Source organism: Herpailurus yagouaroundi, unplaced genomic scaffold, assembly GCF_014898765.1.
Source record: "Herpailurus yagouaroundi ecotype Mexico unplaced genomic scaffold, PumYag 77, whole genome shotgun sequence".
NCBI lineage: Eukaryota > Metazoa > Chordata > Mammalia > Carnivora > Felidae > Herpailurus > Herpailurus yagouaroundi.
In genome coordinates, this window is record NW_024412388.1 from 79453506 (window position 1) to 79475708 (window position 22203).

General features: G+C 36.9%; 1 protein-coding gene across 1 annotated transcript in view; it reads right to left on the bottom strand.

The window, feature by feature from the left end:
- DIPK1A (divergent protein kinase domain 1A) overlaps positions 1-22203 on the bottom strand; it is a 107265-nt gene that overhangs the window by 28439 nt on the left and 56623 nt on the right. Inside the window, exon 2 of the mRNA XM_040470991.1 lies at positions 5386-5520. Coding sequence (XP_040326925.1) covers positions 5386-5520 — 135 coding nt within the window. The remainder of the gene's footprint in view (positions 1-5385; positions 5521-22203) is intronic.

Here is a 22203-nt window from a genome sequence, read left to right on the forward strand (position 1 = left end):
CAAATTTAAAAGGTATTACATTTCAAGCCAGTAAAGGCTGATTTAGACTCTAAAAAGAGGTATAGTCTCTGTATAATTTCAAACTTACGTGAATATATATAGCTATGGGTTTTCCTTTAAACACCCCCCTTTTTTTATAATTTGCATATTTGCCTGAATGGTTTTCCTGTTCTTTTTCTTTCAATCCATCTGCATCTTTATATTTTAGATGTTTCTCTTGTAAATATCATTGTTTGTTTGTTTTTGAGAGAGAGTGTGTGTGAGTGGGGGAGAGGGGCAGAGAGAGAGAGAGAGAGAGAGAGAGAGAATATTAAGCAGTGTGGAGCCCCAATGTGGGACTCAATCCCATTACCTGGTATCATGACCCGAGCCAAAATCAAGAGTCAGACACTCAACCGACTGAGCCACTCAAGTGCCCCTGTTTTTTTAATTTTAGTATAGTATGACAATCTTTGTCTTTTAACTGAAGCATTTGGTCCACTTACATTTAATGTAATTACCAATATATTTGGGTTTAAATATACTATAGCCAGTGCCATGGTAAACCACCCATATCTTGTCCAGAACAAGAGTACTCATTCCCTTATTAGGCATGTAAGTAGTCAACAGCTCTCAGCTGAATCTTTCTTTGGGACTTATCCTCAGCCTTAGAATACAGCCTTACCCAAGGTCATGTCCCCTTAAGGGAGGACAGAAGAGGGTAGAAAACTGTATTCAATGACTGATCAGTGACAAGGTATAGATGCCTGGACCCTGTAGAATCGACTGAGGTCTTTGTTACCACTGTATTGCAGTTTAACTTCTCTGGTCTATCCTGTTTCCTCCCTCCACTACAGATGTTAATCTCAAGAACCCACCCCAATAAACATCCTTCAGGCAAATCTCAGTCTCTGAATCTGTTTCCCAGGGAATTCAATTTGTGACATCTATCATCTTGTTATGTATTCTGTACTTCTACTGTCTGTACTCTGTACTTCTACTATCTATATGTTCTTTACTTTCTTGCTTTCTTTAGAACTGAGTATTCTTTTATTATTCCATTTTTCATTATTAGGTTGGAAACGATACACTCTTTTTCTATTCCAGAGGCTATCCTAGAAATAACAATGTGCATATTTTGATCAACAAAGTCTAAAGTTAAAAAAAATTTTTTTTTAGTTTTTTAGAGAGAGAAGGAGAGAGAGAGCAGGGGAGGGGCAGAGAGAGAGGGAGAGAGAGAGAGAGGCTCACCATCAGCACAGAGCCCAATGTGGGGCTTGAACTCATGAACTATGAGATCATGACCCGAGCTGCAATCAAGAGTCGGACACTTAACCAACTGAGCCATCCAGGTGCGCCTAAAGCTTTTTTTTTTTTTAATGTTTATTTATTTTTGAGAGAGAGAGAGGGCACAAGTGGGGGAGGGACAGAGACAGGGGGACAGAGGATCCAAAGCAGGCTCTGTGCTGACAGCAGGGAGCCCAATGTGAGGCTCAAACTCACAAACTGTGAGATCATGGCCTGAGCCAAAGTCAGATGCTTAAACGACTGAGCCACCCAGATACTCCAATGAAGTCTAAAGTTAATTGAGTGATATTTCATTAATTAATTGATATTTATAGACTAATTGATATTAACTCATTGATACTTTTACTCTACTCTGCTATATGATAAGAATCTTAAACATTTTAATTCCTTTTACCATTGTCCCAGTTTATATATAATTGTTATTCTACATACCTCATATAAGTGGAATTATACAATATTTGCCCATTTGTGTCTGTCTTATATCATTTAGCATAATGTTTTTGAGGTTTATCCATGTTGTATTCTTTTTAAAGGTTAGATAATATTCCATGTATTTTGTTTATACATTCATCTATTAATGGACATCAGAGTTGTTTCCATCTTTTGTCTATTGTGAATAATGCTGCTATGAACACTGGTGTGCAAGTGTTGTTTAAGTCCCTGCTTTAAATTCTTCTGGGTATATACCCACAAGCAGAATTTCTTGATCATATGTAAATTCTATATTTAACTTTTTGAGGAACTGCCACATGTCTTCCTGATTCTTTTTAATACATTTCATTTCTCTGTTGGAATTATCCATTGTTTCACTTATTTTCTTTACCTTTCTTCCTATTTACTTGAACAGGAACACGGTTATTTTAAAATCCTTTTTTGATGATTCCAATATCTGGATCATCTGTGGATCTGATTCTATTGTCCATGTTTATCTCTTGGTTTTTGATCATGTCACATTGTCTTTTGCCATGTCCTATAATTCTTTACATAATGCTTTCAGAGAGGGTTTCCCTTCCCTTGGATAGACAGATAGAATGGAAGGTGATCATCTTAACCCAATCAGGGACTAGGCTGAATGGAGGCTAGGCTGCGGTTCTAGTAAAGCTCAAGCTATTTTTGGCTGATCTCCATTCCAAGAAATTATCATAGCCCTCTAGGGTTTTTAACAGAGAGCCTGGGAATTCATTGGGGTTTCCCCCCATGGGTAGGTTCATAACTCTAGACAGTATCTTGTGTGACTGCCAAAATGTCTGCTCTGCTTTTCAAAGGCTTTCCAATGAGATGTTTAGCCTCCCATTCTGTAAAACCCTAGGATTTGGCAAATATCCCAACAGGATAACTGGCTGTATGCTTGAGGCTCTCTTAGTTTTCTACAAAAGCTTGCTGGTTTCTTGTCCCCAGCAGCAACTCTCTTCCAGTATACAGTCCTACTTCTCAGACCGCTGCTCATGCCCAGTATCAGCAATACCCCCTGAGGGAAAAAGAGGCTACAAAAGTCAGCTCACATCTCTGAGGTTCTTTTAGTTCATCTTTACTACTGGGGTTCAGTTGTTTGGGGTATCAGCCTACAGCATGGTAAACCAAGGTCCCATCCTTGTAGGACCTGAAATAGATTTGTATCTTCCTAGCTCCCCCAAACTGTATTTTAGGTTATATACCCCAGGCAAACACTGTCAACTCTAGGTTCACCATCCTTTCCCAGATCTTGACCAAGTAACTCCTCACTATCTTGCTAGCTCTTTGAAGCTTTTATAGTTAAAAAATATTTTTTCTGCTTGTTTTTGGTTCTAATCATACAATTCTTAGTAAATATTACTACTATCTTAGTACTACTGATCTTAATACTACCAGTTTTGGTAAGTTTTAAGAACATAATTCCCAAATTGTGCAGAGAAACTACAATTTTTTTAAGCCAGCCTTAGGGAAAAGATATGTTTTAGGCTCAGAAAATGTTTTTGTTATTTTCAAATTGTAATAAGATAACCATTAAATTATGCTAGAATTATTACTATATTAGAATTATTAAATTATTCTAGAATTCTTCTGTTTATTATAAAGTAAAATTAATGGAAAAATCATTAAAAACTTCAATAATAAAATATTAATAATCATTAATAATTAAAAATACAACTATAATTCACTAATAACAGAATATGCACCAGCATATGCCTTATAACTTGGATATTATTGTATTAATACATAAATTAAGTTTATTTAGTTTGAAAGAGAGACAGAATAAGTACATGCAAGCAGGGGAGGGGCAGAAAGAGAGAGGGAGAGAAAGAATCCCAAGCACGTTCCATGCTGTTAGTGCAAAGCCTAACTTGGGGCTGAATCCCATGAACCCACAAGATCATGACCTGAACTAAGATCAAGAGCTGGATGCTCAACTAACTGACCCACCTAGCATCCTTAATTTTGGTTATTTTATGTTGTTATAATTGATTATATAACTCCTGCTTCTTTCTTCTTCATTGAAGGTGAGCATGTAGGTTTTTTTGGTTTTTTTCCTTAGCTTTATTAAGCTATAATTTTGTCAGTCTTTTCTAACATAAGGTAGCACCAAGAGTCTGGCTCTACCATCATAAGCAAGTGCTTCTCTCTCTTATTCATATATATATTATATATGTATACATGTATAATTAAAGTATAGTTGACATACAATGTTACATTAGTTTCAGGTGTACCTATTTCTTTATTTGTAAAATGGGCTTGGGAGGCTTTCATAGTATTATTTTAACTATTACTGACCAGTATGCAATACATTGCCTGGCCCCAGAGGTTCCTCTGATCTTAAAATTCCTCAAGGATCTGGAATGGCCATTTGGAATTGACATATACAATGGACACCTATGAACTTGACTTGGGAGTTGTCTTTACTAATTAATTTCCCTGCTTATTATATTAGTGATTCCTCCCTTGCTGATTTCAGAGGCTGTAATACTCCTGAGGAGGTTTCTTTGTTATTTTTGTTGTTGTTGTTGTTGTTGTTTTTATCTTGATTGAGAAAGGCTAGAGTTAAACTGATTTCATTTCTTTAGAACTTTGGAAAGCTTCAGGTTTCCCTGTCTTATGTTCCTATAACACTTGCTATTGTAATAATTATCCTACCTTACTGTATTCAGCATCTTCCCTGCTAGACTGTAAGTTCCCAAGGTCATGATAGCTTGTTCCCTGCTATATGCACATACTTAGTACCACTGGCCTGGGTAAAGAGCAACCACTCAATAACTACAGAATCATTAATAAGTTATAATTACTGGGATTCCAACAATCATATTAACAAAAATACAATTCTCAGATGCAATGTTTTAATATTATTTATATCAGAAGATATTAGCAGAAAACAAGGAGTTAAATTTACTTATCCACAAGGGGCTCCTGGATGGCTCAGTCGGTTAAGCGTCTGACTTCAGCTTAGGTCATGATCTCATGATTCATGAGTTCAAGCCCCACATTGGGCACTGTGCAGACAGCTCAGAGCCTGGAGCCTGCTTCATGGATTCTGTGTTTCCCTCTCTCTTTGCCCTCCCCAGCTCTCTCTCTCAACAATAAACATTAAAAAATTTTTAAAAATTAAAAAAATTACTTATCCTCAAACATATAACCAATAATTACTACTAAAAATCTTAGACTGATAGAGCAATTTTCCTAAGACACGCCTAGTCATTAGGATAGAAACTGAATACTAAATAGACTATATGCTTTTCAGGTACATTTTTGGTACTTGAGAGTGACTCCATTTATTCAAAAGATATGTTCCAGAAAGGTAAATAATACTTTTATACTCTATAAACATTTAAAAACTTACCTGATTAAACTAAACTTACAGTATATTTTAAAAAGAAACCCCTATGCAGTGAGGATGCTCTCACAGTAATCTGTATTATATATTTAGCTTTCTGAATTTTAGATTTTTCAAGATGCAGAACACTCCTACTAACTTGGTCACATCAAAAAGCTAAGAGGTTCAACACAACTCTAAGGTCAAATTAACTTTTACTTTTTGAAAATAATTATTAGTAAGTATGTATAAATATATTATTAATATAACCTATTAGTATGGTTTTTCTAAATAGTAGGAAATAAAAAAATACTTACTATTATTTTCTTACAGTCCTTTCCTCTGCATAGTTCTGTATAGGTAGAGTATTGCACATATATAATCCAGCTTCCAACAAAAACCACCAACCAGGAAAAGAAAAGATATTTCATCCGCACATATGAAAAGCGAGCCTGTGAGTAAAAGAGCACATAACAATCATTCATTCAGCACCAAGTCAGTATTCACTGTCCTAGAACGTGATTTTTCCCCCTTTCTTGGAAGAACTCAATATATATTCTAGGCTTTCACATGGCAATTCTCCTAGAACAAAGTGTACTTTCACTGAGTCCAAACAGCACTGGTCTTAGAAAAGGAAGCTCCTCGGTTCTGCCAAGGAAAAAGGGAACAAAATACCCTTTAAAATGTATAACCTTTCAAATACCACCGGCATCGAAAGCCATTTAGGAAGCATGAGCACGTGCACCATGCTACCCCGGGCACCCTGGAAGATCAGGTAGAGAGACACAATTCCTATACACACTCTGAGCTCATGGGAGACTATTCAAATAAGAGTCTTAAGGTTCTTTATGGATAATCAGTATAAAAATAATTTTGTTTTAAAGAAATAAGGACAGAGAATTTGGCTATTTGTCTAATGTCTCATAGTGAAGTGCGACCAGAATAAGAAATTAAACTTCCTTTTCATTCACTCCTATTTCTCTGTCATATTCAGAGACAAGTTGTTAAAACTATTAAAGGAGATATGACTGGAGAAGAAGGGTTAAAATATATAAAGAATAAATTACTCTTTGCATGTCAGCTTGTAAAGCTGCACAATGGGACCCTCTTTGCATTGTTTTGTTTCCAGTTCTCTGGTAACTAATTGCAACTTGGGCCAGTTACTGCCTTTTCTCCATCAACCACGTATCAGACAGTTTAATCTTAAAAGTGTCAGCTGGTCAAGATAATTTGACATTGGCTTTTCGAGTTTGGCTCTCCAATGGTTTGGTTTTATAAACGGTAAATCTGGGGAGTATGGAGATAACTGAACAGAATAAATTAAAGATATGTAAACAAACAATGAAAAGCTACTTTTGCTTTTGTAATCACCAGACAGTTTCTCACCCTGGGTAACAGTAGGATACTGTGAGCGCTGTGAGCAGTGCAAAGAAAGCAGAGAGAGATGAAAGAGACCTAAGTGCACCTGCAGAAGACAATGAGTGAAAAGGAAAAAGAGACCCAGGAAATACTGAATTCTGTTGGCCCTATTTGTGGTTTAGATATCTATCTTTTTTTGTGAGATTAACAGCTGGTGAATTCCAGTACCAAAAAACTTGAGTACAACAAATTCACAGTGAAGTGACAGGTCTTTGAGCTTTATTATTAAAATATAAAAAATGCATTTAATGCAAGCTATTTTTGTATAGCTCTAAATGAATCCAGTAAAAAGAAAAATTCAGACAGAATTCTAAATTAAATCACATAAATGACAATTGTGTATACACTGAGGGGTTGCCTGAAAGGCATTTAAGATTCCTTAGCCCTCTTAAAGAAATTTAGTCATCAGACAGAAATGGATATGCACTAGTGTTATGAAGCTTAAATATGATTAAATGACATAATGTCCATAGAACATAAGCACATTGCTAGGCACATAGAAAACACTCGACAAACGTTAGCTAAATCAACTTGCATGGTACTGAGCAAAAAGTCAAGAATGCTCTATGATTTGGCCACCACCTTCTTTTTGGACTTGCAAAAAGAAAACTAAATCTGAATCTGATTAAGTCTTTAGCTCCAACTAGCAGTTTACAGGAAATACAGGGGGCAGAGGAATATAAGGGAGACTTCAGTAAGTGACACTATTAGGATGATCAGCAAACTCCAGGCTATGGAAAACACTGCAGTACAAATAACCCAGTGCTTCAAAAAATAAATTGCAAGGGAGAAAATAAGGAGAAGATGGGAAAACCTGAAGATTAAAAAATATTTGAGAAATATATCAAATATATCAAATAATCACAAAGTGAGTCCTGATTCAAAAGACGTTTATGAGACACTTGAAAATGTGAAGACTGACAGGATGCTATTAAGAAAATGTTTTAATTTTTCAGGCATGATAATGTTATTTTAAAAGAAAAGAGCCCTCATCTTTTAGAAACAGATATCAAAATATTTATGAATAAAATGATATATTTGGAATTTGCTTCAAAACAATAGAGAAGGAAAAAGTAGGTGGGATATATTTGAAACAAGACTGGCCATGAGTTGATAATTTTCAAGCTGGGTGATGGATGCATGCCTTCTGTGTATGTCTTTTTCTACTGATGTAAAAATGTTTTTTATATTATACAATAAGGCATACTTCTACATCAAGATGCATCCTTTTCATACATTCATTCAGCGACTACTAACTGGTTATCTATTATGTCTATTACTGTTACTGTCTTAGGCATCTTAAGAACATCTCCAGTTATAAGAACAAATTATAGATCTACCATACAGGGGCGCCTAGGTGGCTCAGTTGGTTGCCCATCCGACTTCAGCTCAGGTCATGATCTCATAGTTCATGGGTTTGAGCCCTGCATCGGGCTCTGTGCTGACAGCTCAGAGCCTGGAGCCTGCTTCAGATTCTGTGTGTGTATCTCTCTCTCTCTGCCCCCCTCCCTGCTTGTACTCTGTCTCTTTCTTTCAAAAATAAACATTAAAAAAATCTTTTTTAAATACATCTACCATCCAAGTACCCCTATAAATAGTTCAGAGGGTCACTTGAAGGGCCACAGCATGGCATGATTTTACTTTTGGAAGTCCAATCTAATATTAACATTTCACAGGATTTTTTTTTTTTTTTTTTTTAGGCAGGATTTATTTATTTATTTAATTTTTTTTAGAGAGAGTGTGTACAAGAGTAGGGGAACAGGACAGAGGGAGGGAGGGGGAGAGGAGAAGGGAGAGAGGGAGAGGGAGAGGGAGAGGGAGAGGGAGAGGGAGAGAGAGAGAGAGAGAGAGAGAGAGAATGAATGAATCCCAAGCAGGCTCCACGCTCAGAGCTAAGCTCAATGCAGGGCTCTATCCCATGATCCTGGGATCATGACCTGAGCTGAAATCAAGAGTCAGACACTCAACTGACTGAGCCACCCAGGTGCCCTGCCCTGAAGCAGGTTTTTTTTGTTTTTAATTTTTTTTAACATTTATTTATTTTTGAGACAGAGAGAGACAGAGCATGAACGGGGGGAGGGCCAGAGAGAGAGGGAGACACAGAATCTGAAGCAGGCTCCAGGCTCTGAGCTGTCAGCACAGAGCCTGATGCGGGGCTCGAACTCACGGACTGTGAGATCGTGACCTGAGCGAAGTCGGACGCTCAACCGACTGAGCCACCCAGGTGCCCCTGAAGCAGGGTTTTAAAATAAGATTAAGATATACTATTTCCTTCTTCCTCTTCCTGCCTTGCTCTACAGCAGGTATAAGTCACAGAGTAAAGGAAAAGAACACAGAACTAGTGAGTAGGGTCTTCTCCCAGCATTCAGGCTTTGGTCCTGTCTTACCTTCTTCTTGACACCATCTTAAGGAGTCTAGTGATGTTAACTGCCCTTATTAATAATTTCTATTCAGGTTTTGTACAAATATTCAGTAAAGCTGAGGTAAGATGCTTTCAAATGCACATTAAACTTAATATATGTAGGCAACTAAGGCTTTTGTATATTTTCCCTCCTGCATATTCAATTTAATAAAATGTGAAATCATTTTGCTTTTCTATATCTCTCAAATAGCTACATTAAAAAATTTTTTCTCTGGCATATGTTTAAACTGAAAAACACCCTGTGAACTGCCTTGCCTGCTGAGTGCTTGTCATGATACCAAATGCCAAAGATTTTGGAGAGGAAGTTAGATTAATGATGTTCCCAGCAGGGCACTGGGCATCACCTGTTGTAGACATAATGACAAAAGGAGTGAGACATTTGTATTCTAGAACACCATGGAAAATCACTGTGATGTGGGGTAACACAAAATAGTTACAAGGACCTTCATGTGTCCTTTAATATCTGCAGATCCTGCTGCTTCACATCGTAAAATAATGATTGAAGAGAAACAGCCATAAATGACTTCTCTATTAAATAATTTTATTTCCCTGTTTGGTAATTACTAAAATGTTTCCAGTAGTCTGTTCTGTACCAATTACCCAGACAATACAGTCTTTGATTAAGAAATGTACATATTGTTTCTGATCTTTTTATTTATGGTATCCAAAATACTGCCTAGTAGCTTTTCTGTTCTGATTTTGTGCCTAGCTACTAATGGTACACTGCTTTATTCCAAATTATGCTCCTGGAAAGCATGATAAGAATTTTAGTAAATACACTATGGCAGTGGTACTCAAATGGAGTCACTTTTGCCCCCTAGGGGACACCTGGCAATGTTTGGTGGCATTGTTTGTTTCATGACTGGGGAGTATTATTACTAGAACCATGTGGGTTAAGGCCAGAGATGATGCTAAACATCCTACAATGCACAGAAGAGCCTCCCACAACAAAGAATTAACTGACCCCAAATGTCAATAGTGCTAAGGTTGAGAAACCTCGCATTATGATTATATTACAAAATGAAAACAAAAATGGAAAGAATCAAATTTGTATTACACTGCCATTTTATATTCTTTAATATAAAGAATATAGCTTATAGTCTTTAAGACATCAACTACTACTACCAGTAGTTAGAAAAATATAACATCTGTGTGCAAATAACAGAAGGAGTTCTTTATGACTAGAATAAATGATTAGTAGTATATGAGACAAAAATCACTGGAGATGGCAAATCTATAAATAATGAAACAAACTTTCCCTACCAATTCCCCTCTAAAGAATAGTGATGCTTTTTCTTCTTTTCTATATTGTTTTATCTCATTGTGATATCTTTTTATTTCAAAAGAAATCTGAAAACCTTTGAGTTTTTTTTATAATTTCAAAGCCATCTTTTTGAGAAAGCATGAGCAGTGGAGGAATGGAGAGAGAGAGAGGTAGGGACAGAATCCCAAGCAGGCTCTTGTGCTCTCAGCGCAGAGCCTGACATGGGGCTCCATCCATTACTGTGAAATCATGACCTGAGTGGAAATCAAGAGTTGGATGCTTAACCCACTGAGCCACGCAGGTGCCCCTTCGATCTTGTTTAAGTAATTTTACATCAAGTTTTAAAAACAGGCATGAAGGGGGAAACACATCAAAATTTAGGACTACTTCCAATACTTATTTTTTCATACTTAACATCTTTTATAAACATATAAAGCTTTACCCCTGAATACTCCCTGCACAGATGTTCTTAATTTTGAGAAGCAGGGAAAAATATCATATATTTATTTTTACCCACAAAAATTTAGTTAACAAGTTTAGTGGACCTGAACACTCAGAAAACATAACAAATAGATAAGGTTATGATTTGCACAAACTCAAATAACAATCATTTATCATTCACCATTTCAAAGAAAAAGCTGAGAGAGGGTTCCCGTTTCTCCACATCCTCTCCAGCATCTAGAGTCTCCTGATTTGTTCATTTTGGCCACTCTGACTGGCGTGAGGTGATACCTGAGTGTGGTTTTGGAGGTTAGAGTGGGAGAGAGCCAAAGCATAAGAGACTGTTGAGAACTGAGAGCAAACTGAGGGTTGATGGGGGGTGGGAGGGAGGAGAGGGTGGGTGATGGGTATTGAGGAGGGCACCTTTTGGGATGAGCACTGGGTGTTGTATGGAAACCAATTTGACAATAAATTTCATATATAAATAAAAAAAAAAAAAGAAAAAGCTGAGAGACATGTGTTTGTCTTTTTATTCAAGTTTTTCAATTACCAGCTACCCTGAAATAATCTTCAAAACTACCTTCTTCCTTCTTGTTATATTGGTAACTTTGTAGCTGACTAACTTATAGCTAACTAACTTTTTAGAACTAATGTGCCTGAAAAACTAGAGGTAAAAATTATGGATAAATATCCCCAGACATACTTTTATCCTTTCTTTAAATATATTCTATTCACAGTAATAACACTTTTGAAAAATATGCTAGCTACAAAAAAACAGAAATATGAAGAAACAATTTAATAGGGTAAATATTTACTATATACCACAACATATGCAATTAGCTTTATTTGGAATGGCTCCTACACCTTTATTATATCTCACTACTAGCTGCAGGACTATTGGAAAACCACTAAGAAGGTCTAAATGTACCAAATGCAAACTATCCTAGTGCTCTCACAAACGTCAAAAACAGCTATGATTCTCAAACATTTAAAAAATGTTTTATGTCATTCCAAACAAGGAAAACCTTGAGTTTTTAGAAGTTAAAAATAGTGAAAAGAAAGGTTCTAAAAATGTCCATGCTTCCCAGCTTGTCTTGAGCATGAAAATGCTTTTTTTATGACAAAACTTTAGACAATTCCTTGTCAAACAGCAGTATTAGTCTAGTGGTCAGAATTTTTTAGCATTCATCTTTCTAAGAGGTGAATTTTCATATCTATAGGAAGAATCCTAGCTGTTCTCTGATCTCAATTCTAAAAGTTTTATTTGCATGAGCATCTTCTCTGTTTTGATTTTCTTGTAAAAATAAAATTCCAAAAATGAACAGATAATTTTCACATTTTCTCTGAATGCTGGTTCATATTTTTTACTCTTAGTGACTGACAGCATCAAAAATGCAGAACTCCTGGTGAATTAATCACATGGAGTGATCCTTAAGTCTGTGGCTAGTTTCGATGGTATGTTACCATTTCAAAGAAGTGTCAAAGTATGGGAAAATGCTCATGATACAGTAAGTGAAAAAAAAAATCAGTTTTCAAAACAACATGTATGCTCCCAATTCTGCCTTTAAAAAAAAGAGAGGCATGCCTGCGTGGCTCAGTCAGTTAAGCATCCGACTTTGGCCTCAGGTCATTATCCCACAGTTCATGAGTTCGAGCCCCACATCAGGCTCTGTGCTGACGGCTCAAAGCCTGGAGCCTGCTTCGGATTGATTCTGTGTCTCCCTCTCTCTCTCTGCCCCCCCCCCCCCCACGTATGCTTTCGCACGCGCGTGCGTGTCTCTCTCTCAAAAATAAACATTAAAAATTAAAAGAAAAAAGAGAGAATAGACTGTAGAAACTGGAAGCAAATAAACTAGAACGTCAAGGGTAGTTATCTCAGAATGTCAAGAGTGGTGAAATCATGAGTGATTTTTATTTTTTTCTCTATTAGGCAGATTTTCTATAATGAATATATTACTTTTTTAGTCTGCAAAAATATATCTCTAGGATTTAGAAGTCTCCTGACTGCTTTTTATGAACAAGTAGGCAGTCAGCATTTTACAAAGCATATGGGAAGGGAGTGTAGCCTCCATTAGCACTCTACATAAAAGAAATATTAGCATTTGCAACAGCAAAAGAACTCAGTCATGGGGTTCTTCAACATACCAGTGCAGAAAGACAGGGGTTAAGAAAGCTAAGTGTTCCAATTTTCTATTGCTGTATAACAAACTATCCCAAAACTTAATGGCTTACAACAGTAATTTACATCTCTCATGGTTCTGAGGGTTGATTGAATCAGCTGGGCAGTGCCCCTCAAGTTTTTCATGCATTTGTGATTAGGGCTGAAGGCACGTGACAGAGGACTCACAGGGTTAGACCTATCCAACTCCTTAGTAGGAATGGCTGGAACAGCTTCATGTGGCTAGCTGGACTTCTTCAGGGCATGGTGCTCATGTTATTCAGGCTTCTTACAGAATAGCTGACTTATCCCAGAGCAAATGTTCTCAGAGATCAAGAAGGAAGCTCATCATTTCTGCCCCACTCTTATGGTAACACAGGGCCAGAACAAATTGAATGTAGGGGACTACTCCATAAGGGCATGATTACCAGAAGGCATGGTTCACTGCAGGGTCATCGTTGGAGACTAGAAACCTCTGCAGGATAGAATCAGCAAAGAAACGTCTAGGGGTAAGAAGAAAAGCAACGTGGAGGTGCCAGCCAGAAGAGAGACAATTCTTTTGGCCATTCTGATTACGGGTTCTTCTTTCTTCCTTAGTGGGGAAGAATTGGAAATTGGAGTTAAAATCTATTAATAGTATATGTAGTTGTATATATTTATGTTTAAGTTGACTGAATAAATACAGTTCTTATTCTATATCATAAGCTCAAAAACTATCAATAAAACTTTGTCTTATATATACAAAGTCCCCTGTTAAAAACTACTTGAGATATGGTTATAGGTTAAGTTTTAATATAGGATTCCTATTACCTTATTATTTCAGTTAAGATTCTGACACCTAGTTGGGGCGCCTGGGTGGCGCAGTCGGTTAAGCGTCCGACTTCAGCCAGGTCACGATCTCGCGGTCCGTGAGTTCGAGCCCCGCGTCAGGCTCAAAAGATTCTGACACCTAGAATGGGAAAATCAGGTGTCCATTTTCCTCTTTTAGTATGCCTAAGGCACCATATTGGTCTTGATCTTACTGAAGCATACAGTAGCCACAAGCAAATCTTACATGGGAATCCTACTTGGCACTTAAATTCACTAACAATTCACTTAAAATAAAGGTTAGCTAGGTTTTACTGAAACTTGAAGGTTAAAAAAAGCACGGTCCCTTTAAAGTTCAGATTCTAAAGCACATTCTAGGGCAAATTTTATTTGGGATAGTTCTTCCTAAGGTTGTACAACCCAATTTTCAACCCAGTTTAAATCTTGGAGAATCCAGAGACTAATTGATTTAGTTTAGATGAAACTTGATTGTTGTAAAGGGTTCTTAAAAATAAATTAATCTTAATTAATATTCTGTGATATTGATGAAGGAGGCTACTGAGTTCTCTAGCTTCCTTTCCCTGTATTTATTTATGGGACTTCTAGGCACAGTGGCAATTAAATATTGAAACCTAATCTCCCTTTGATACGTGAAAAAAGAATTTGTGTATGTTCAAACACTGGGGTGGCCAGAGAAGGGTTGTTGTTGTTCACCTCTGTACAACAATATTCTGCCTTTTATCACTGAAAGGACTGTGGCTGCTCAGGGAATGTGGTCTGAAAGGAGCTACTGTTCCTATGACCTGAGAGACTATGTCAGGATTCTCTTCCCATTGGTTGGTACCCTGCCACTGTTTTCTAGGAGCCCTAGAGCAGAATAACTTTTCTTTAAGTTAAAAATACAAGAGGTTGGAAAGTGTCCACATAGTCCATTCTTTTTTTTTTTGTAATGTTTTGTTTTTTATTTTTGAGAGAGAGAATGAGTGGGGGAGGGACAGAGAGAGAGAGAGAGTGACAGAGAATCTGAAGCAGGCCCCACAGTGTCAGCACAAAGCCTGGCTCAGGGCTCAAACCCACAAACCACAAGACCATGACCTGAGCTGAAGTCAGATGCTCAACTGACTGAGCCACCCAGGCACCCAACACAATCCATTCTAATCAGACATCTCTGAGGGTAAACTCCTAATTCGCTAGGCAATTAAAATGTAACTGACATATAAAATAGTAACTACATCAGAAGCACCTGGGTGGCTCAGTCATCTGAATGTCCGACTTCAACTTAGGTCATGATGTCATGGTTTGTGAGTTTGAGCCCCACATGGGGCTTGCTGCTGTCAGCCTGTCAGGGCAGAGCCTGCTTCAGATCCTCTGTCCCTCTGCCATTTGCGCTTTCTCAAAAATAAAATTAAACATTAAAATAAAATAAAATAGTAACTACATTAGAGTAAGAAGAGTCCTTAATGGACCCAGATTATATTTTTTTGTCATCAAAGTACTTTAATACCAGAAAACAGTACATGCCCAGTAGAGGGGAAAAAATGGACAATAAAGAAGTATGTAATTTCAGTTATAAGATAAGTGATGGGGCATGTAATGTACAGCCTGGTGAATGTAGTTAATAACACTGTATTGTATATCTGAAAGTTGCTGAGAATAGATCATAAAAGTTCTCATCACAAGATGGGGATTAAAGAATGCTTTTATTGTAACGAGCACTGGGTGATATATGGAATTGTTGAATAACTATATTGTACACCTGAAACTAACATAGCACTGTATGTTAACTATACTGGAATTTAAAATAAAATTTAAAAATTAATTAATTAAAAGTTCTTATCACAAGAAAAAAATTGTAACTGTGTGTGGTGGTAGATGTTAAGTAAACACGTGTGGTGATAATTTTGCAATATATACATATATCAAATCATTGTGTTGTACATTTAAAACTAATACCATTTTATAGATCAATTATATCTTGATAAAAACAGTAACACAAAAAGAAAAACTAAGTAAATGATCCAATATGGTATATTGGATATATAGGATATATTAGGATATATTTCCTAATTGTTTTCCATGTATGTATAAAAAATACACATCTCTTAAGAAAAATAAAATTGGGGTCATATGTTAAATATCATTTGTCTCTTTTTTTCTCACTTAACATACTACAAATATGCCCCTAGGCCATTAAATAGTTTTGATATTTAAAAAATATGATATGTAAATGAATATATAGAATTTTATAGTATGGATGTGCCCTAATTTATTTAACCCTGTATCTATTGTTGGATATTTTTATTATTTTCAATATTGTGCTATTATAATAATAACAACACTATTAATGAGAGCCAATATTCATTAGTGATACTCTACCAAGAACTGTTATAAACACCTTCTATATACTAATTTCCTTAATCTTTATAAAAACTCTATGATCTGATATGACAAATTGGTTAGGGATCAGAAAACTATGGCCCATGAGCCAAATCCACTCTGCCACCTGTTTCTGTAAATATAGTTTTATGGAACACAGCCACCCCATTCATTGATTTACTGTCTAAGGCTGCTTTCAGGCTAGAACAGCACAGTTGAGTGGTTGTAACAGAGTCTGTATGACCAGCAAAGCCAGAAATATTTGCTATTTGGCTCTTTAGAGAAATAGTATGTCAACCCTTGAATTGCAAATATTCATTCCCTCCCCCTGCCCCACTTTCCCTGCCTTACTGATGTTGGACTTGGCCATGTGACTTACTTTGGCCAATGTTTGTTAGTAGATGCAATGCAAAGAAAAGCACATAATTGGACTTGCTTTCTTATATTTCAGACACTACCAGGAGAAGAATAGGTCCCTGGTAGTCCACTGATCCTAGGAGAGTAAGTCATGCTGCAACCCAGCTGAACAAATCTCACAGCTGGAGGGCAGGGCAGCCCAGAAAAGCTGAACACCAGCTGACCTGCAGACGTATGACTCATTAGATGTCACTGAGTTTGGGGGCAATTTGTTATGCAGCACTGTTGTAGTTGCTAACCAATACTGGAGGGGATTATTATTCTCTCCTTACAAGATCTCTACGAGCTGGGGACTATTCTTTTTACAGATGGAGAAACTCAGGAAAATACAGAGGTTAAAGCAAGGCTATACTAGTAGTAAGTAGGACAACCAGAATTTGATTTGAGGCAACCTGGCTTCAGAGTCTGTACTTGCTTTACTCTATGGCCTATTGCATTAAATACACAAATACTTGCCAGAGTATTTGATTATTTCTTCAGGGGAATTTCTTTTTTTTTTTTTTTTTTTTTAATTTTCTAACTCACATTTTATTTATTTTTTTTTTTAATTTTTTTTTCAACGTTTATTTATTTTTGGGACAGAGAGAGACACAGCATGAACGGGGGAGGGGCAGACAGAGAGGGAGACACAGAATCGGAAACAGGCTCCAGGCTCTGAGCCATCAGCCCAGAGCCCGACGCGGGGCTCGAACCCACGGACCGCGAGATCGTGACCTGGCTGAAGTCGGACGCTTAACCGACTGCGCCACCCAGGCGCCCCAGTTAGTAGAATTTCTAGGTCAAAGGGGATGTAGTTTTAAAAGGTTCATGGTACATATTGCTACAATGCTTTCCGAAAGGCTTACAACAATTAACATTCACTGGTTTTTCCAAATGCACTTATTTTACCTTCCCCCACATATAATTTTACAGGCAAATCACAGTTTTAGTTTCATTTCTTTGACAACTTCCTTGATAACTTTTTACATGCTCTCTGAATCTTTAGCATTAGTTGTAGCAAAAGCTAGTCTAATTTTAAAGTACCCCAAGTTAGGGATGACCTCAGTCAAATTCAGATATCTTAAGAGCTACTGTGGTAGCTACTGTGGTTGAACGCTTTAGGCCTGACCTAAGGAAATTATTCTAAAGAATAATTAGAAGCACAGAGGAATCTAAGATGGGCCTTCAGGTTATGAGTCCAACGAATGAGGAATATGACCTTCCACTGTCTGTATCAGAGGACAAAGGGTTACAGAAGCATTCCTTCTTGGTGTAAATATAACCAACATCTAACAATCCTCTTTCCAGTTTGATAGTAAAATGTTGACAGTTGAAGCGTTTTTAAATTAAGTATTATTTTAGAGTAAGCTAAAAGTCTGTTTGGAATGGTAAGATTCTATTTATAAAATATTACAAATCATGCAAACCAGATGGCCATCTCTAATTTTGGAATTTCTCAGACAGGTGTTAATCTAAAATTGTCTTCCCATTTCTCTCTTCAATTCCAGAGAAAGCTAAAAAAGAAAGGAAGTGAAACCTATAGAAAATGCTTCAAAGGCAAATGACAGTGATTTTGATCATAGCAATTTTTGTGAACAAGAAAAGGAGCTGACTTAAAAAGAAAATGCACTGAAACAGTTTCTATATGAGAACGTTTTTGCTGGCATTGTGTTAAGTGAGACACCTACCAAACTGGCAGTTAACACAAGTACTTAGAGAAATAATAGGCTTTACTTTGCCGGAGGGAGAAATGTTGAAAAGTAATTACCAAAAAATCCTCATGAATATATAGTGATTACCTGTGGTGCTTAAGATAATAATAGATATCTTATAAATTTGTAACAGTTTGTAGTGATTGTTGCTACCAATCTCTTAAATATGCAACATATATTCTGAACACAAAAATGCCAGTGGATTTTAAAAATTATACCAAAGACCAAACTAACCTGACACTATTTTAGATACTCAGTTTCTCTTCTACATCCCACTAACTCCTAAAATTCCTGGTTATTAATATATGGACCATAATAAGGCCTTATCTACTTAGAAATATTAAACAGAGATTATGTCTCAGATGGGTGAGTGTTAGCATCAGCACAAAAGCACAGGTTATTCAGAGCTAGAAGAGGCCTTGCAGATCACATAGCTGGAATCTATAATTTTATAACCGAGGCCCCAAATGGTTTGGGATTTGTCAATTACCACTCAGTAAATTATGTGACCTTGGGCAAGTTACTAAACTTCCCTGAGCTTAGTGTCTTCATCTATAAAATGCAGATGTTGTGAAAATTAAACTCACGGACAAAAAAATATGCTTAAAAATTCCTCTTCATGGAAGTATACTAATAGAAGTAATATTAATATAATGACACATATATCAGGGATATATGCTCCAAAAAATTCCCAATAGAAATGCACAATGATAATTGTGGGGATCAATGAAAAAAGACACCATCTCTGGGACCTGGTAGTGTTCATTTTTCCCAAGTAAGTGTCAGATCTAGCACTCTTGCTCTTCTCACTATGCCATTGGTCTCCATCCAGTATCTAATGACCCCAAACCAGCCTAACTATGAAAGGAAAAGGGCTGAGTTGTCTGTATGGAGGAGCCTAAGTTACTTCTTTTAAAGATGGTGCCTTTGAATTAGAAATGCATCCAGTACATTATAAGCTCACAATTTGGCTGCCTCTACTGTACCTATGATGCGACTAAACAAAAGAGGTCAGTTTCCCCAGCTCTGCTAGCTTCTTTAAATGTTCGATATGCAAGTATGACAAAGTAATTTAAATTTTCTAATCTCTATTTTTAGTTAGCTAGGAGTTTAAGGTATGATTTAAACAAATTAATTGGGAAAATAAAATAAGAGATATAAAAAGATGTTGCAGAGTCCATAAATGCTAAAAGTTTTTTACATTTTGGGGAGATTTGGAGTTCTCTGGACATCTTATCTCAGTAAAAATGTCGAGTTCTTTGTAAGATAAATAAAAATAACCATTATTTGTATTGCTTTATATACACATATGCATAAAAGATTCCTAATTGATACTGATATAATTTAAATTTTTTTTCTGGACTCACTTTCCCCATCTCCTCAGCTCTAAGTATTTCCAAAGTGTAAAGTGTGTGCGTGTGTGTGTGTGTATGTGCATGTATGTTAGTGTATTTACACATACACATGTGTGTGTGCATAATTAGAATAGTGTTGAAATTATAAGTTAAAAGGTTAGTCTAAAATATTTCTAATCATACTAAAGGGGTAGTTTAGATAGTAAATCGGCCATTATTTTCCTACCCGTTTATACTGAACCTAACAGTAAAACTTTTATAGCTTACAAAACAGGATAAATTAATCACCACAAGCCACAGGTTCTGTATTTTAAAACAGCTCCATGTCAAGACTATCAATAAATTATTTTTAAGGTTTAGAGCATCTTTTTGTGTTTATTCAGGGGTATCTTTCTCTAAAAAAAAGATACACTTAGGGGCGTCTGGGTGGCTCAGTCAGTTAAGCATTGACTCTTGATCTTGGCTCAGGTCATGATCTCACGGTTTGTGAGTTCAAGCCCTGCATTGATCTCTGCAGAGTGTGGGGCCTGCTTGGGATTGTGATTCTGTCTCTCCTTCTCTCTGCCCCTCCCCTACTTGTGCTCACTGGCTCTCTCTCTCAATATAAATAAATAAACTTAAAAAAATACATTTGGGGCACATGGGTGGCTCAGTCGGTTAAGCATCCCACTTCGGCTCAGGTCATGATCTCATGGTTCATGAGCTCAAGCCCTGTGTTAGGCTCTGTGCTGACAGCTCAGAGCCTGGAGTCTACTGTGGATTCTGTGTCTCCCTCTCTCTCTGCCCCTCCCCCATTCATGTTCTGTCTCTATCAAAATAAATAAACATTTAAAAAAATTTAACAAAAAAATTTAAAAAAATTTTTTAAATACACTTAAAAATATTTTTAAAACTTAGATCAGTAGCTGCTTTGATGGGTGACTGATTGGGAAGAGTCACTAGAGAAATTTCTAGGGAGATGGAAATGTTCTATATTTTAACAGGGATGAAGTTACATTAGGTAAATGCACTTGTCAAAGATGATCAAACTGTACAATTTAATATCTGAGGATTTTGTCGTATGTAAATCACACTTGAATAAGAAAATTTTAAAGATAAATACATCAAGTACTAAAATACTGAAAAATGTCTATCTCTTACAGAGTCAAGAAAGAAATCAGAAGGCAACTACACTGGAGTTGTGGCTGTGAGAAATGGCAGGAAAAAGAGTCTGAAAGGCAGGAGGTAGAATTAACAGGATTTCATGGCTAAATGAAAATGGGAGTGATGGTGAGGCAGCAATCAAGAACTCCCAGGTTTGTGGCTTAAGCACCTAGATAGATTGTGGTGCCATTTCCTAAAACTAGAAACGATGAAGGACAAAAATATTAGGGGAAGGATAAACTAAGGAGTTCGGTTTTGCACATGTTGAGACTAAAATGCCTATGAGTCATGCAAGTGATATTTAGGAGGATCTAGAGATCTATGGCTGAGAAAACACATGTCAGAGCTAGAGGCAGGGGTTTGGAGTCACAGGGAAGGCTCAGGAGAGACACAGGGAAAAAGTAATAAAAACCATGGCAAGCTGCTATCACTTAGAGAAAAAACTCAGAGTGAGAAAAGGGTTTAGGACTGAGCCCTGAGAATCTTCACTAGTTAATCTCTGGGTGAAAAAGGAGAACATGCAGGAGCAGACTAGTTGGAAGAAAACCAGAAGAATGTTGTAATGTGGAAATGATGGAAAGAGGATTTCAAGACGCAGAGAGTAGTCAAAGGTGGCAAATGTGGCTGAGAGGTGACAAAGCTGGGCATTGTAAAGTATTCATTGGACTCAGTGACACAAAAGTCAGTGTTGACCTTGACAAGAGCAAGTTCATGGGAGAGGAGCCAGACTGGAGTGAGATGAAGGGCAGGAGGTGTGAAAATAAAAACAACCCGGTAGATAGCTCTTAAGAGAAGGTTGACTATCCAGAGGAGACAAGACACAGGGCATTAGCTGGGCTTGAGACAGAGGTTTTTTAAACCTAAGAGAAACCAGCACATATTTAAATGTTGACAGGAAGTCGGTAGAAAAAGACAGGCTGAAGAGAGTAAGGTATTGACAGATAAACAGCACAAGGTTTCTGAGAATTGCAGATATTACAGAAATAGTAAAGAACTAGAATTAGAAGTGGAGCCCAAAGATGTGACTGAATGACTGCAATCTCATGTTCATGAAAAAAGAGTTGCTTCTTAAGGATGAGCAAAGAAAGTGATTTCTTGAGATGGAATCTACTCCTGGTGAAGATGATGTAAAGACTGTTGAAATGACAACAGAGGATTTAAATATTACATCAACTTAGGTGATAAAGCAGTGGCAAGATTTGAGAGGACTGACTTCAATTGTGAAAGAAGTTCTACTGTGGGTAAAATGCTAGCAAACAGCATCACATGCTGTTCACAGAGAAATTGTGAAAGGAAAAATCCGTTGGTGTAGTAAACTTCATTGCTGTGTTATTTTAAGAAATTGCCACAGCCATCCCAACCTTCAGCAACGACCACCCTGATAAGATTATGAGTTGCCAAAAGCTCAGGTGATGGTTAGTGTTTTTTAGCAATGATGTATTTATTTATTTTTATTATTTATTTATTCATTCATTCACTCATCCATTCATTCATTTCTTCATTTATATTTTTGAGATAGAGAGCACGTGCACAAACGGGAGAGGGGCAGAGGTACATGTAGGAAGAGAATCTTAAGCAGCCTTCATGCTCAGTGCGGAGCTCGACACAAGTCTCAATCCACAACCCTGGGATCATGATGTGA